The sequence below is a fragment of the Pseudonaja textilis genome, chromosome 2 (assembly GCF_049901715.1).
Source record: "Pseudonaja textilis isolate UNSWEBS1 chromosome 2, rPseTex1.2, whole genome shotgun sequence".
NCBI classification, from domain to species: Eukaryota; Metazoa; Chordata; class Lepidosauria; order Squamata; family Elapidae; genus Pseudonaja; species Pseudonaja textilis.
Genome location: NC_141991.1, coordinates 208,805,444 through 208,823,473, shown reverse-complemented (window position 1 = coordinate 208,823,473; position 18,030 = coordinate 208,805,444). Strand labels below are relative to the sequence as shown.

Here is an 18,030-nt window from a genome sequence, read left to right as displayed (position 1 = left end):
GTGATGACACATTGGAAATGCCAACAGGTGCCCTTTACTGCTCACACCACTGCATTTTGAAACAGGTCTAGTTTCTGGATGGTCTTCAAGAGCAGCTCCAAGTAGGAGCATTTCAATAATCTAGTCACAGATTAGGGTTTGAATACCTCTGACTGAGGAAAGGGCACAACCTGTACACAAGGTGAACCTGTGGAAAGGCCCTCTGGGCCACTGAGCTATCTAATCTTTAAACAGTAGTTATGAGTCCAGAAAGACCCCAGGTAGTTTATGAGTCTTAAATGGAGAAGTTCAGTTTGAGATATGAGGACAACCTGATTAACATCAAGCTCTTTCAAGATTAGACTTTTAAAAAATGTTCTGGGTTATAAAAAAAAAAACACCATTTCATTTTGTTGCAGAATGACATGAAATAGCAGGAATGGTAGACTACTGAAATAATAATCCTAACAAGTATCAAAGGGGCATGATGGCTTAGCGGTTTCAAGATGCTGAACTTGTCAGCTGGAAAGCTGAGAGCCCAGTTCAAGATCCTAGTGCCATGTGATGGGTGAGCTGCCCCAGTTCCTGCAAACCTAGCAATTCAAAAGCATGCCAATGCAAATAGATAAATAGGTACCACTTGGTGGGAAGGTAATAAATGTTCTGTGTGCCTCAGCATACAGTCATGACAGCCACATGACCACAGGAGTATCTTCAGACAATGCTGGCCACTTCAGCTAAGAAACTGAGATGAGCACTACTCCACTAGAGTAAGACATGATTAGACAGGGTAAACCTTTATCTTTAACAAGCATCAATTATTTACCTTCAAAGATTTCACAGATTCATTTGATTAAAGATTTGCCGAACTAAGGCAGTCTTTCAAAGATGATTTCAAACGTGGCAATTTTAAGATGTGTGGACTTCAACTCCAAGAATTCTTAAAGCTGCCAAACATCTTAAAGTTGCCATCTTGGAAAATACTTTAAACAATCGAATTCTACATTGCCTTGATAAAGGTTGTTATTGAGTAGTTCAAAAGTAGACAATCATAAAGGGCATAGCAATATTCCCAAAGAAGGTGTTTGGGAACAATAGGAAGCCCCAATGGAAATGCTAATAAAGCTGTCTCTAACTTACTAAGGACTTCAACAGCCTCTCCCTCCACCCCACCCTCAATAATATGCTGTTTGAAAATTGTGAAACTCCGGTACCACAATGAGTTTATTGCCACAATGAATAAAGTTATTCTAAAAGGAATGCAACTTTTCAGCCTTCAAGAAGAACATAATTAGGCAGAAACATATTTAAAAGTCCTGAATTCTTTCCTGAAAGAAGACAGTTTTGCTATAATAGCCCTTATTGTTATCACTGCAAAAGAAGGATTTTTAGCACTTAGTAACATGAAACTACTGCTTATGCACAGATTAATCCTCCAAATGGTCATAATTAACTTCTAGTTCAGTATTTTTCATCTCCCATGATGGTTGGAGAATTCTGAGAGTTGAAGTCAACACATCTTAAAGTTGCCAAGATGAAAAACACTGCTAAGTACAGTAACAAAGAGTTATTCTTTGTTGTCTGGGACCAGCATGTAACCAGGACAAAATGTTAACTAGCTGGAAAAAGTTTCCAAGTTATATCAATTTCGTATCACTTGAGCATTCTACTGAACTCTTTCTTCTACTCAGTCTTAAGCAAAGGCACTGAATCCTCCACATTTACTATTTTTTGGAACTTGTATTCCTCTTTTCTCCCAGTGACTGGTGCTCCAGGGAATAACAAATGTGTTGATTTACTTTATTGCCACATTCATAAGAATTTATAATAAAAATCAAATTAATTATATCCAACACTTAGTTAAAAATAATTCTTAAAGCTGTCAAATTCTTTAAAATTTACTATAATCGAGTTAAATTATAATGAGCATGCAGTGGCAAATCTTAATCTAAACAGGTCAGTTTTCAAAATATAGAGGGAGGCTATCCAGATTTTTGTAAAAGGATGGTCCCTAGAAAAGGTGCCTCTATTGAAAGTCAAGATGTTCTTGCTTTTTCTTAAATTTCAGGTGGGAAAAAAGCTTGGAATGTCCCAACCTGAAATGTGCACTAGACAGATAATATCCATTGAAAAATCACTGTTTCTGTCATTGAATTGTTTTCAACTCCTAGCAAGCATATAGATTTTCCCATGACAATCTATTTGTAACCTGTTCTTTCAATTCTCCATGCAATCCACTCATCACTATTGTAACTGAGTCCATCCATCTTATTGTTGGTCATCCTCTTCTCTTTGTACCTTTTCCAGCATTACAGATTTTTCCAGAGCAATAAACCCCCCCAGGTGAACTAAATAATGGGGAGGGACCAATAACTACAGTTACTATGTGAGATGATGGGCTATACAATGTGCTTAAATAAATACTTTTATTTTTTAGCATTATGAGGTAAAATTTTTATATAATATAAATGTACTTTTGATGAACCCATGCTTGTGAGGAAGATCACAAAGTCCTGAAATCTGCTTGAACCTCACCCCGAGACTTTGAAATTGAAATCACCAAATACCATAAGCTATGGACATTATAAGATCAGACAAGATATATAGTCAAGTAGGTCAGGAATGGCCTTTTTGTCTCATAAAACAAAAAGCAGAAGCAGAATTCCTAATTTGTCCTTATAGCCCAACAATATAAGTATTCACAGTCCATCATCTCATGAACAGAGCCCAATTGCCACCAAACTTTCTTTGATGAGAAAGTTAATTTCATTGTGAATTAACTTGATCTTTTTACACAGGCAGTTGGCATTTACAAGCAACAGCTTGAGACTAAAGACCTCATAGACTTCTAGATATCCTTTTCCCTTAAACAATTTTTCTGGAGTTCCTTACTGAATCTTCTCCTGTTCATTACTACTTCAATTTGTCTGATACTATTTCTAGCCAATGGAGCTGTTTCTCTGCAAATACCAGTTCCCACTTTTTGAGCTCAACTTCATTTTGCACATTTGTAAAAATGACTTTCAATTTATACATTTACATATTTCACATTTTCTATATCTCAACTTAAAATTTTATTGTTGATCCCTTCCCAATATAGCTGCCCGCTCATGAGGCTGATGTAGGCAGAAACATTGTCACTTCTGTCACTTTGGGGGAATTCTCTTCCTTGAGTTTGAGTATCCAGTCCTTCTGTTAGTCAGTCCATCTGTTAGTCACTGTTCAATATATTTCCATGCCATATTGGCCCATTTATTAGAGAATCTTATTATTTTTATTCTTGCAATTTCTCATTTTATCAATCATCATTCTCACATTTTTCTTTTACCTCAGCCCCATTCCTCTTTAATCAAATTGTTTTGAACTGTAATCAAATCTCTTTCTATACAAACATGTTACACCAACTCCATGTACTTTTCTGATACTGTAATCCAGCGGCCCCTAACGTTTTGGGCACTAGGGACCAGTCCGTGAAGAGGTCTTTCTGCAGACAGGAGGGGGCATGCATCCTGTTGATGGGGCTTTGTTTGTTTACATGGTTTCTCATATGGCGCAGACTAGTACCAATCCATGGACCTGGGGCTGGGGCCCCCCTGCTCTAATCAACAGAGCTACCTTTCACTTTTTTGTGTCTGACATTACATTTCCTAGGGTTCACTCTTTGATGGCTGACTACCAGCTCTTTTGAAAGGGTCCCAGCCTTAAAAATTCTTCTTTGTATTCGGATACATTGGGCTTATATTTTAGGACCCAGGAGACACACTATCTTTGCCTAGGCTCCAGTATAGATAATTTCCCAAGGTATCAAAAGCAGCATCCATAACGAGGGCTAAAAAATGGATGTAGATAGTTGACGTTAGCCATTTATCTCCTTGTCCCAAAGGTGCTTTTTCAGGTGGCGACTGGATTTTCTTGTTTTTTCTTTGGAGACGTTTCCCTTCTCTCATCCATGAAGCTTCTTCAACTCTGACAGGATAGTGGGGAATGCAAGCATTTATATTTGTTGTAGACAGCTGGTCATCCAAGAAGCTTCTTGGTTAAGGGAAAAAAAGAAAGACCAGTCACCTCCTGAAAAAGCACCTTTGGGACAACCATGACCTGGATGACTGAGCAGCTCTACAGACTTTTAGCCATACCATTTGGGATGAACACCCTTTGAATGGTGTGGAAATAGGAATGCATTTCTAGAGAAAAAAAATTGCAGACTACAGGAACCAGAAGCACTACGCAGGTGATCCTGAGGACACAGATAAACCTCCAAGTGCTTCAAGGACCCTCTAAAAGGATGCAGACTAGCTGTCTACAAGGAATATAAATCCTTCCATTCCCCACTATCTTGTCAGAGCTGAATAAGCTTTTTGGATGAGAAGCAAACCAAGGAAAAGGGAAAAGGGAAAGGAAAAGGGGAAAGGACAACCAGGACCTGGATGACTGAGAATCTCTACAGACCATTCATCTCCTTGAATTCAGAACTTTGCGCAGGAGTAGAATATGTGAAACTGGTTGGAAATTATCCAACCTGGACAGAAATTGAAAAAGAAATGAATAGCACCTTGATAAAAATGTATTTAGTACCATGTTTTGTCAACTTACCCAGAACTTATCTCAACTTTTATTAGCTAAAAAAATAACAGTAAACACATACTTCTGGAGATTCTCCTTTTCAGAGAAATACTCTCTGAAAAATAATCTATTATAAGTGTACAGGCCATAATTACAACTATTAGATTTGTATGTGTGTACTTGGCACAATTCCAAACCACTGAACTACAAAGTTCCATAAAAACTGATAAGAGCAAGCTGCTGAATACTCCAAACTCTTTATATACAAACAAGAATGCTGTGTTTTCACGATGCTAGAATGGTCCAATGGAGATTTCTGTACAGGCACAACCTTGGTATACAGTAGTACTTTTTTGCCCATCACCATCTCCCTGGAACTGATCTCTAAATTGGTTCTAACCTATACTGTTCTAGCTTTCTGCTAGTATCAATCCAGGCTTCTTTCATATTTCATTGCTGCTGTCTTTGAAAAAGCAAAAACTCCTTTGGCTTTCCTGAACAGGAGAAAACACTCAGGAGCAATTCATGCAATCATCCAAGTCATTTTCCTATTCTAGAAGTGAGCTACGGCTTTAACAACTGATCAAGGTAATGGTAAAATGTACAAGGCTATGAGGAAATTTGGATTAATAAATGTATCTATTTGGAATAATCACCTGTGATAAACAAGGAATTCAGAATATTTTACAGCTGAAATTGAAGCTATACAGATGCTACCAAATTTCTTGGGTCAAGCGTAAGCTTTAACCACATTTCAAATCAGTTCTCATACCAAATTGTTGTAGTCTTATTCAACATTTACATTACAATGTAAATTAAACTTGGAAGACAGCAATCATACTACATATATTCAACCCAGAGCATTAATTACCTCATTATATCAGTTCATTTTAATTACTGCAGCTTCTTCCCATTTCTCTAGAGGGATGACTAAATGAAGACCAGGTGCACAAGATTAGATGAAGATTGAAAACTGTTTTTAACTATTGCTGCCCAATGACCCTAAAAATGACATTGAGCTGTGCTGAATACTAGATTAAAAGAAAGGAGATTCTGCTTTACTAAAAATATTAAAAACTATGCAGAAGAGAAGTCTGCATTATTTAGCAACTGTATCCATTGTTTTTAAAAAGCTAAATTTAATTTGTGCATATAATCAAAGCATGCATCAACTAGGATGTGTAGTAAGTGGCTTAAATTCAGTCCTAAGAGCAGGAATTTTAAATTGGATATTCCTTATAAGTGAAGTAGCCAGATTCCAGTTTGGTGCCTAAATGAGGCTCTGATTCTGATCTGTTTTTATCTGGAGCTTTAAGTCACTGCAAGGCTTAGTGCATAGAAGCTAAAACAACCACTAATATTTTTGTTATAGACACAAATTAACATGTTGATATGGTCAAAGTTTCGGATGTGCCCAACTCCTAACATTTCAGACTGCTGTAGTTACATTCTCTACTGAGAAGTAATTTTCCAACTCACAGGTAATAAGGAACAAACCCAGAGGAAATATACTATTTTCCTTAATATCCCATTTTAAAACAGTAAGGGCAACACTACTCACTGGCTTCATCACTTAAGTATAATAGGATCAGCAATGACAATAGCACAATTTATACTTTCCTACTAGTCACATGCCTGTTAAAATGCCCACATTCAAGATCCATATTGTGGTGATTTAGTGATTTATATTATGTTCTACCTCCAGCCATTTCAGAGACAAATTACAAGTTATACTTACCACTAGTGGGATCCTATGATAGTTTCCGTAAGAAATACCAGAAGGTGTTCTAAATTTGTTAGGCAGGCAAGATTCAGTCCAAAGGATCTATCACTTCCTTCTTCAAATTTATGCCCTTCGTGTGTGTTGGGTTACAACGATAGATTATGCTGAATAGTTAGAATGTGAGTTACTGTACAACACATTTGGAAGACAGCTCCACTGTAGATGATCTTGCCTTCCTATGCAAGATACATCTATCCCAAAGAATTTCTACTTCTTAAATCAGAATCATAGTCATCCAGAAATAATTCTTACTGTATCCAATGTGTTGTTCTCCTAAATCTAATTTACACATTTTAAAAATATTTGCTTTCAACAATTTCCCCAGGTGAAATAGGAAAAAAAAAACATTAAAAACAAAGATTAAAGCAACCTGGTTGCAATCAATAGAGATGCTTCAGCTGTAGAAAGGGTTCAGCTGTAAAAGCCCGGGATGGGAATGATGCAGCAAATTATCCATGTTACACTTTCAGATGTAGCTTTGCAGTAACTTTCAACAGCCATCCTGTGGAATTGCTATAATTCAGAACATCACCATGGAGCAGAAACTATACATTGTTTTTCATTCTAATGTTTATTATTTTAATTCCCAGGCCATGAAATTATCAATTATAGTAATGAGAAACTAATTCAGAACAAATTAATGTCATCACTCCTTAATCACACAAACATCTCAACATCTTTTTGTCTCTAGTACTAGTTGAGTTCTAACAGGAATTACTACTATTCTGAGTTCACTTCGAGCTTAACCAAACTACCCACTGTTTTTATATCATGGTTTACTGTACCTTGTAATCCTGGCCAACTGTGATTCGTTTAACAACTTGCATAACTGTTAATAGGAAGGAAGCTAATACAAGAAAAGAGACACTTATTTCAAATACCTAATAGCCGTTTTCATGTCATACTTACCACTTATCTAAATCACAGTTTAACCCAGATTTCAGGCTTTATATGCCACATTCACTGAACTGTGAACTACAAGTAGCCCTTGTAATTGTTGTAAGTAGTAGACTTACAACAATTCATTTAGTGACTGTTCCAAGTTAAACACAGCACTGAAAAAGTTACTTATGGCCCTTTTTCACAGGTACTACCATTGCAGCATCCCCATGGTCATGTGATCAAAATTCAGATAATTGGTAACGGATTCTTATTTAAGACGATTGCTATGTCCCGGCCTCCTGTGTATCACTTTTTATGACAAGCAAAAAGTCCACTGGAAAACCAGATTCAGTTAACAGGCGTGTTATTTGTTTAACAACAGCGTAGTGATTCACTTAAGATCAGTGGCAAGAAAAGTCACGAAATGGGGCAAAACTCACGTTTCATTCAGCAACATAAATTTGGGGCTCCGTTGTGGTAAATCGAGGACTCCCTGTACACGGCCGAGTTCGCAAAAACCCTTACGGCTAAAGCGTGATTGGCTACTTGGTGGCTAAACTACGTGGTGCAAAGACAGCCAGGGAGCTAGTCCCAAACGTAGGTTGGGGAGAGAGAATCGCTGGAGGATTTGAAATCCAGCTCGGCCGTTGGGTCTGTTAAATAAACAAGAGCCCGGCGTGCTCTTGCTAGCCTAGACTCCCAGAGTAGCGGCTTATAACTCACGCTTTATCCCAGAGGACGGACAAAAGGCGCTCGTCCCGTCTCTCTGGTTAAGCAGCTCCACTCGCGGCAGCCCACCTGCTTCCTCCTCCGTCGCCGCTTCGGAAACCGCTTTCTCGCGGATGGTCGGTTATTCCCGCAAGTCTGAGCCGAAGCTGTTTTGCACCTGCGAGCGCGGCACGCGGAGGGCAAACTTCGTATTGGACGCCGAGTTACCGGGGTCAAACGCGAGGGAGTTTGTTTTTTGTTTTTGGCGGGGCGGCGAGAGGGATTCGCTTTACCTTGCCTTTTGCTAAGAGCTCCACTATGTAGACGAAGGCGCGCTCTTCCTCCGACGCGGACATCGTTAAGAAAGCCGTCTGCGGAGGCAGACGCTTCCACCGCCACCCCCGCTCGCTCCACGCCCCCGGGAGCGTCAGTCAAGCCCCGGCGTCGAAGCAGCGGAACTCCGAGGAGAGATGACGACCATCCCGGTCCTCCTCCACTTCCACTGCCCCCGGTCGCAAGTGGCCGTGCCAAGAAAACCGCCAACGCCGCAGCCCCTGAGGAGAACCACCGCGGCGGGCGGGCGGGGCGGAAAGTTGAGAGGGGAGATGGAGACGCGTTGCCTTAATGAATTCTGTTTGACCGCTGGTCAAGGAAAAGGTGAGCGGAGGAGAAAGGGAAAAGAAGCTGCCCGGATTTGAAACGATGAGTAGCTGGTCTCCGTCTCCAGACAGTCGCATTCCCTCTAGAGGAGGCAAAGGTTTTATCCTCACTCCCTCTCGGGGGAATAGCTCTGATCCACGGGGGTCAAATGAACCCAAAGCCAAGATCATTTGGGGGGGGCGTGGCGGGTGGCCCTTTTTACTCTTAGGATAGTTATAAGCCAAAGCCATAAAATCAGGAGGCTGAAGGTGTCTTTCCCACTTGACAAAGTAGAGGTAGTCCTCGACTTAGAATAGTTAATTTAGTGACTGAAGTTTCAACAGCATGGAAAAAAGTGACTTATGACTCTTTTTTCACACTTATGACCATTGCACCGTCCCCATGGTCATGTGATTTACATTCAGATGCTTGACAATTGACTCACAGTTATGAAGGTTGCAGTGTCCTGGAATCATGTGATCCTCTTTTGCTTTGTCTTCTTACAAGCAAAGTCAATGGGGAAACTAGATTCAATTAACAACCGTGTTAGTAATTTAAGAACTGCAGCGATTCACTTAACAAATGTGGTGAGAAAGGTTGTAAAATGGAGCAAAACTTAACAAATGCCTCACTTAACACCAATTTTGGGCTCAATTGTGGTCGTAAATTGAGGACTAGCTGTATATAGCCTGAGAAGTGGAAATGCTCTTTTGTTCATGTTTTAACTCCTGAGGCCAGACTTTTGTCATTAATTGTTCTTGTCCTGTGTTTCCTATATAGAATCCAGAGGGGTGTTGATGCTAGATCAGAGGTGGCAAACTCAAGGCCTGCGGGCCAGATCTGGCCCACGGGGTGCTTAGATCCAGCCTGTGGAGCCGCCCTGGAAACAGCAAAGGACTGGCCGCCAGTGCCTTCGCCAGTGAAAACAGAGCTCAGGAGGGCTACATGCAGCCTCCCGACCTCTGTTTTTGCTGGCAGAGGGTTGCAGGAGGCCGTCAGAACAGAAAACGGATCTTGGGAGCCCATTTTCACTGGCAGAGCACTTGGGCCACCACAGGCGCCTCTGACATAAGTGATGTCAAGCTGGCCATGCCCACCTGGCCACCCCTGAGGTCAAACCTAACCCTGATGTAGCCTTCAATGAAATCAAGTTTGATACTCCTGTGCTAGATGGTGGCATCTACCCTACTGGGGGAAGAGCATGTAAAAGTGTTGCTGATCTTGTGTGTACTTGTTGGGGCCTGTGACAGTGTTCCTGGCATAGATATGAGGGCAAAGGAGATATCTGGTCTCCCCATATCCATGCCGACAACACCATCACAAACCCTATTGATCTTGGGGTCCACTCCAAAATAAGTGGTCATAGTATTGCATGCTTAGTTGGGCTCTCCATGCTTTAAAAATGATTTAAAAGTGTTTCAGACTTCACTTGACAGTAAGCACAAAAACTCTCTACTACTTGCTAAAACAATACCTTTTTCCCCTGGGCAATCTTGTAAGCCTGGCAAAAAAAATGCTTCTGGGTTAAGAATCAGATCAATTATAATCAGCAGTAGATTATTTAATGCCATTTTTTCCAGGTTTGAAAACTGAAAAAAAGTTAGGCTGCTTTAATGAACAGCAGAGAAGTGCTACTCTCCTGCAATATTATTCATACTAATGATTTCCTAGTTAAAGTTTTCTGTATTTCTTGACCCCAATATAGTATTTTACTGGATTTCTGCACTCCTGGTGTATTTTGCCTAGATAAGCAGCATTTTAAAGAGTCCTCCTTTCTTTTCTTACCTGTTCTGCATACACTTTTTGGAAAACAATGTAAATGAGAGTTGGTTCATCATTCCACTGTTTTGCTATTTGAGCTGAGTTAGGTATAGACTAGCAGCACAGCACTGCTGAATTGAAGTCACCAGGGATGCAACATCAAAATGGAGGCAGAATGATGCTAACCAGGGGTAAGAAGAAAAAAGTATGCCTTCATCAACCTGAAATGGCTAATAGGTGTTCTTCTAATTCTTCATACAATAGATCAAGGCTGCCAAACTCCCAGCCCGTGAGCTGGATGCATCACGCCAGCATGGCCACGCCCAGTTTAGTGAAGGGGAAAATAGTCCCGTTATGTCATGTGACGACACCATGATGATGTGAGTTTTACACCCCTGCAATAGATAATCTGATTTTATCACTGAATGGCTATAACAGAATTTACATGTCTTACAGATTTTGTTTGATTAGTATTGCTGCAAAAAGAAAAATCCTACCCTAAATCTAATACAACTAGGTAAGGCTGTTTTATGTGTCGAGATGAGATAGAACTATGTCATGGAGACATGGCCAAAAAGAAAGAAATTACTGGGGTAAGTTTGCATCATAGTAAAGTACAACTGGGGAAGGAACCATTACAACCCATTTGCAGTGTTACAAACTTATACATTCTTACAAACTATTAAAAATCTGATCTCAGTTAAGTATGTAACCTCATTAAATCTATCAATAGAGCTTCTTGAGAGCTACTTTAGGAGAGCTGAATTGCTCTTTTCAGAGTGTCCAATGGTTATGGTTACTGCAGTATATAGCTTTCTACAGTTTAACCTTGTTACAAAATACTCTTCCCTTTAGAAAACTGAGCACAAAGCTAGGTATCAACCTTAATTGTTACTAGATACTCTGTTTTTCAGTCAATCATTCATTAGCTAAACAGCTTGCTATTATGTCCTGTTTCAGCAAAGGCACAGGCCTTCTCCGGTGACTTACCTTCCCCCCCCCCCCTGTTCAGTATTGTCTTATAAAGTTTTGAAACCAAGCACCCAAATGAACTACATAACTCACAAAAAAAGGAACAGTCGTCAATCAATACAGAAAAGAGCTCAAAGGAGAAGAGAAAGATAGAAATGTTATAGTGCTGGTCTTGTTTGGGCCTTGATAATAAAACAAGTATTGTAGTGTAGTTAATCAGTAGTTGATAAGGCCTTTCCTCTGGCAAATTCATCTCAGTTCTTAGGTTCGAAGGCTGGACCTATGATGCATATTATAGCCATCTTCTTTCTGAAGTAGTTCCTTCAGGACCTGTATTGTAGCTGAAACAGGACCTAGAAAAATTGGCTTGTTAGACAATGAGAAGGCAAATATAATCCTAAATTCCAGCTATCTACAGAGCTGAATTGCCTTCTGAACTACCCTTGCTTGACCTTCAATTATCCCATTTTTCCTATATTTTACATTTATTTCACTCCCAAGAATCAACTTTTGATATGTTGTTGGATAAAAATTAGATTGAAGAGAAACACAACACCAACTCATCCCTTTCTCTAAATTCATACATAGTGGTGAAACAGGTAACATTGGAATCAATGGTCATAACTGGAATTTTGCTCTCAATTTTGAAAGACAGAGGACAGGAAAAGGTTGATTTATATATTTGATAGCAAAAATCATAGAAAGTCTGGCAGAACTTTTAATAAAGATTAATTTTGTTAAAAGGCATAAGCTTTCTTGATCTGCCCCTCATTTCATCAGATGTAGCTAGATTTGTGTAATATATGAATTGTGTGAGGCAGAATGAGGGAGAGGACAGATTTTGTATACAAATGCAAGTTACATATGAGACAGATTATCAGTATCTTGCTATTTAAACCCATTGTGTTTGTTGAGAGCATCTGAGATTACCTAAATCTTTTGTTTTTTGTGTGTTCATCAGTTCTTGCTCAATAGTGGAATTAAGGACCTTTGAGTTCAGCTATAGAATATCCTGGAAGCTGATTTGTTTTTATACTATTGTGTACTCGGACAAGAAAGAACTGGACTGGATCTAATCAGTGTTGATCAACCACACCTACTGCTTTGCATTGTTATAATTTAGTGCAGAAATACCCTTTGACTCCTGAGCATAAGATGCAGAACATAGCAAAGAAAGCAAAGTAGGAGATTTCTTTTTAAAAAACTACACTTTTTCACAGTAGTGAAAGAAAAGTTTTGGAGTATCTTAAAAGCTAACCACTGTACTTCCATCAGCTTGCATGGACTGAAGGTGAGTTCATTTGAGGAACATGAAGCATTATCCTAAGTTGGCAAATAGGTTGTATTGGAGGCAAGAAATATTTACTCTTTAGAATGAAGAATGAAATGCAAGCGGCACAGATTCCGCAGTCACAGTATGTGTTCTTTGTCTTTTCTTCAGATCTCATTGCTTTCAGCCTCATATAGATAGGGCCTTTAAAGGATGTTCTGTGCCATAAGAAAAGTTTGAAGGTGAGATAAATATGTTATTGAATAATTGTGAAGATAATATTGTGTTGCTTGAATATTCCTAAATTCTTTTAACCCAGCAATAATGTACTGCTAGATTTTTCCATGACTTCTGTATTAAGAGAAACATTTTATGCTGCATCTAAATAATGTACAACATGACATCCATATTTTGTTACTTAACTGAGGTTACTGTAGTTTTGATCATAAACAGAATTTCTTCACCGAAAAAGCTCATGCATGTATCATCAAGGATGCATAAGCAGTTCCTTGTAGAATGAAGTGGCTCTTTTTTCTGAAGCTGTCCTTTGTGTTTTGTTAAGCCACCAAACACCTGCCGGGATAAATACAGTCTTGAATTGCTTGCTAAAGTTATCAAAGAGAAGCTGGATGGAATTTCAGCACTTTGAGCTCTTGAGTCTGCTCTGGTTTCCACAAGATGCTCAGCCGTAGTATGATTTGTTCTTGATTGAGATCCTCCTCTATGAACTCGGCCACTGCAATTTATAAACATACCATGCTTTTGGCTTGGTATGTTGTTAGATATTTTTACATTAAAGTGACAGTGTGAAGTGTCTGTCCAGCCATCGCTTGTCCTCCTGTTATGCATCACACTTAAGTTTGCTCCTCATATTAAGCTATGGTTTACTTAAAAAGTGCTTATTAAAGAAACATTGCAAGTATGAACACTTTTGGTTTATCAGTTCCCAATTCCTGTATCAGCATGGAGGGGTCGAAAGAGATGACAGTCACAACCATGGAATTGAAACCTTGATCCTTTTTATGTAGATTGTGACATTAAAAATAACTACAGTTTCAACTGCATGGTTTGATTGCCATCTTGAATTTTCTAATTCTTTCCTGCAGACACTGCTACCTACTAGGCAACTAGCTGTCTGCTAGGTTATTCATGCTTTACTATAGGCAAGAAAAACCAAATTCACACTTCTAGAATAGGTGATACCTGGCTCAACATTTGTAACTGCGAGAGGGATCTTGGAGTCCTAGTGAACAATCACTTAAATATGAGCCAGCCGTGTGCTGCAGCTGCCCAAAAAGCCAACATAATCCTAGGTTGCATTAACAGAGGAATAGAATCAAGATCACATGAAATGTGATATAATGCCTTGGTAAGGCCACACTTGGAATATTACATCCAGTTTTGGTTGCTACAATATAAAAAAGACATTGAGACTTTAGAAAGAATGCAGAGAAGAGCAACAAAAATGATTAGGGGACTGAACACTAAAATATATAAAGAACAGTTGCAGGAATTGGGTACGTCTAGTTTAATGAAAAGAAGGACTAGGGGTGATATAATAGCAGGGTTCCAATATCTCAGGGGCTGCCATAAAGAAGAGAGGGACAACCTATTCTCCAAAGCATCTGAGGGCAGGACAAGAAGCAATGGATGGAAACTAATCAAGGAGAGAAGCAACCTAGAACTAAGGAGAAATTTCCTGACAATTAGAACAATTAACCAATGGAACAACTTGCCTCCAGAAGTTGTGGATGCTCCAACACTGGAGGTTTTTAAGAAAAGATTGGACAACCATTTGTCTGAAATAGTATAGGGTTTCCTGCTTGAACATGGGGTTTGTCTAGAAGACCTCTAAGGTCCCTTCCAACTCTGTTATTCTGTTATCCCAATGCAGCTCCTATAAACAGGCAATTATATCAGACTACTAAAATTCCAACTAGAACATTTTATAAATATTTGAAGTAAAGAATACAGATACAGGAATGTTTGAAAGCCGATTTTGTCTAGGGCCATGTTAGTGCATAAAACTGAAGTTCTATAAATAATACAAGGCTTTCATTTTTCTGACGTATTTCTCATGAAGTTTATTTCCTGAACTCCACAGAAGAGTCTTGTTCACTTAGCACAAGAGTTTAACATTGGAGTATTCAACTCTGAAATATGGGTTGTGTAGACCCCTATCAATATTTCATGTATAATATCCTATTTCCCATTATGTATTTATAAGCAACAATCCCAAGTCAATGGAAAATCATATATCAATTGCCTTGATATTAAAAATGTTTCATTTGGAATACATATCCACATATCTATTGCAGAAACCTTGAATTAATCCTTGATCCTTCAATTAATTGTTACATTTTACCCTTCTTCTTTTTCTTGATTTAATCATTTTATGTCCAATAAGTAGAATCTTCTGGGTGAGTTGAAGGACATTTTTAACACAAGAGCATGTGTAAAAGAGCAGACATAATTGACCAATAGGACAAGAAATTTTTTAAAAGCCAACAAAGACGCCAGTGCACTCAGGGTTAATATATTAATTGGCTTTGAAGTGTCAAGTAAGTATTCTAATTATGCCAAAGTAACAAACAAGATATTAAAGATTTATGGAAGGAAAAAGGGTGGTTGGGCAATTAATTATAAAGGCAGGAAATCTCAGAAGATTTTCCAACATAAATATATCAGACAGCAAAAAATTTATTTCTTCCCCAAACAAAGGATGAACTGACAAAGCTTTTAAGTTCTGCCTTTCATTTTCAATTTCTAATTTTTAACATACTCTTTCTCTATCTCATATGATTCCCTAGAAATATTTGACCTTGTAGCATTAAGGAAAGAGAATCATGAGAAAATGTAATTATATTGGTGTTCAAAGAAATTCATTAAGAAAGCAAAAAGAATGGAGTGTAGAGAGAATAATCTAAACTGCACCTGAACTAGAAGTTGCAATGGAAATCTGAGGAGACCCATATACATTATAACATGTTTTTTTTCCTCTGAGAACTCAGCATTAGGAATGATTTGCCTCTAGAGTTTCACAAGTACACAGATATTTAAAAAAAATGTGTCCTGCATCTAAGCCAACTTTCTAAGCAATGATAATGATGGAGTTTTCACTAGAAATGTTCCTCTCTAAGGAAATATCTAGTAAAAGTCAAAAGTCTTATATGATCTGAAGAAAAACTAAACCACGGCTGGTTTTTAAATAGGTGAACAAAGCATTGCTTCCACAACTGTGAGTGCACATTACAATGGTGATAAATGTTTTAAAGGTTTAAACCTATGCACATCTAAATATTTTAAATGGGCTGGGACTGAAAAACCTATTGGGTGAGCATTGAGAGAGTGGAAAGTTTATGAATACTGTATAAAGCCATCTACCTTACAAGCACTTGTAGCTTGTTTGAAATTTACTGCACACAGCATGCAGTTCACATATTGTAGTATTTTCTGTACCCGTGAAATGTGCATTGGAGCTAAGGGAAATTTCATTTGCTTTTAGCCACAAAAATATTCCATTGATTAATGGTCATAAGAAGCTGTTGCAGCTGCTAAAAGAGAAGGAATAGGAAAGGCAAAGGAGTGAATGAGAGAATGAACTTAATACAGATTTGGTATCGGATCAACAGCTGCAACAAAATTTTGTTTCCTTTTTTGGAAGGGAAGTCGTGGGAACTCTTGATCTCCAACACATTCCATTGTCTGCACGTGCCTTTGAGATCAACATATAAGGGGCCCATGTTACATGTATTCAGATTCCACAGTGCCATTAAATATCAAAGTCCACAGAACCAAACTAAATTTACATGCATCTGTAAAGCTGACTATTTTTAGGCTTTTGGAAGTATTAGTACAGGGAATGTTTTGTAGCCCATTAAAGCAAGCAGTGGATAGGAGACAATTCTAGACACTTGTATCCTGCAAGATATGAAGAGTATTTATTTTCAGCAAGTAAGTTCAAGACTATTGAAAGTACAGTATCTGCACCTATAAGGAATCATTATAAATAGCATGATCACTATAAACATCTCATTTTATACTGGTCATTTGAAGAATTTGCAAACAAATCTCAAATGAGATGGCCAACTGTTTAGTGGCAGTAAATAGTACTTAATCATGTTTGGAGAAATTACACAATTGGCAATTGTTGATGCAAAGTGGACAGAAATATTTTGTGCATATTGGCTTTGTCAGATTTTTCTGTTTTGTGGAGTCTTTATTGCTCAGTTTGCTTGCAAACCTTTTATTAGATAACATCAGTGCAAGTGGTTTGCTCCCATACACGTATAGTAGGCTGCCCTGCAAGCATTGAAGGAGGTATGTTTTTCTTCTTAGTAGTTCTTTGACTATTGTTTTCTGCTTGTTTGTTTAGTGTTAATCCTGCTTATTCTGGTTTTGAATGCTGGAGAGGATCTGTTCTTTTTTTTTCTTCTTAGCTTTTTAATCATCTCTTTTGAATGGTGTGTAAATATGTCTATAGAGATTCTCAACCATCCAGGTCTTGGATATTCCAAAGGTGTTTTCAAAAGGCAATTGAACTTTCCAAGAAAGTCCAGTTGCCTTTTGAAAGCACCTTTGGGTGCACAAATATGGTTTATTTTTGTGTATCTTGATAGCTGATTTGTCTGAATGCCAAACTTTCAAGAATTCCCTAGCTTTTTTTTTTTTTTACTTTAGCTTGGTCTAGGATGTTCAGATCCCCAGCTGAAACTATGGTTCGACTTTCAGACGGAAAGACACCAAAGAATTACATTCCGGTTGTATTATATATTCATATACAAGGTAGGACACATTCTAGTAGTCACATGAAAGTAATACCAGAAAGCCACAAAATAGTGTGGATACTTTGTATTATCTCAGAATTAATAATCAGAACAAAATGGGAAGAAAAGAAGAAACAAGATAGTATAGCTTTTCAGACTTGACTCATAGCAACATTCCAGGTCACATGACCAGGTAGAAGAAGGGAGGGGGCTTAGCATAAAGGAATCAACAGCATACTGGACTACTGACTCACTGAAATCTAGAAATCTCCTGTAGGGGGAACATTATTCTTTCTATCCTCTGGTTGGATGTGTTCCATTTTCACCTCAATTTTTTCTTTTGTCGGCTTCTCCTCCTGTCCCCTACATCTGCAGATTTTTCTTCAGATGATACAAAAGACCTTTCCAGAAGGTTATTCCTACATTACTTTGAGTTGGAAAAGATTAAAATTCGAGGGGAGGGGGTAAAAAAAGATGAGAGATACATTAATGTTCAGAGCTAACAATCTGCATTTAGCAAGTCTTAAAATGGGATGCCAAAATAGGTTTTTGAGATTTAATTTAGGTTTGCACAGGTGCTGAGACGCCTTCAGGCTGATAGGAAGGAAACGATCCCTTGTTTAAAAACTCCAAAGTCAACTGCTTACATTTATTTGTAAGGCAATGCATCCATAGCAAAAGTGAATATGGAAAACATTAAATCCATA

General features: G+C 38.4%; 1 protein-coding gene across 2 annotated transcripts in view; it reads right to left on the bottom strand.

The window, feature by feature from the left end:
- The window catches only part of TRIM36 (tripartite motif containing 36), a 42,673-nt gene extending 34,279 nt beyond the window's left edge, over positions 1–8,394 (bottom strand). The window contains exon 1 of one of the 2 annotated variants that reach the window (XM_026720091.2): positions 8,209–8,394. In XM_026720091.2, coding sequence (XP_026575876.1) covers positions 8,209–8,271 — 63 coding nt within the window. In that variant the 5' untranslated portion in view covers positions 8,272–8,394. The remainder of the gene's footprint in view (positions 1–8,208) is intronic. The other variant, XM_087926936.1, reaches the window with a different exon arrangement.
- Between the last annotated feature and the right edge of the window lie 9,636 nt (positions 8,395–18,030).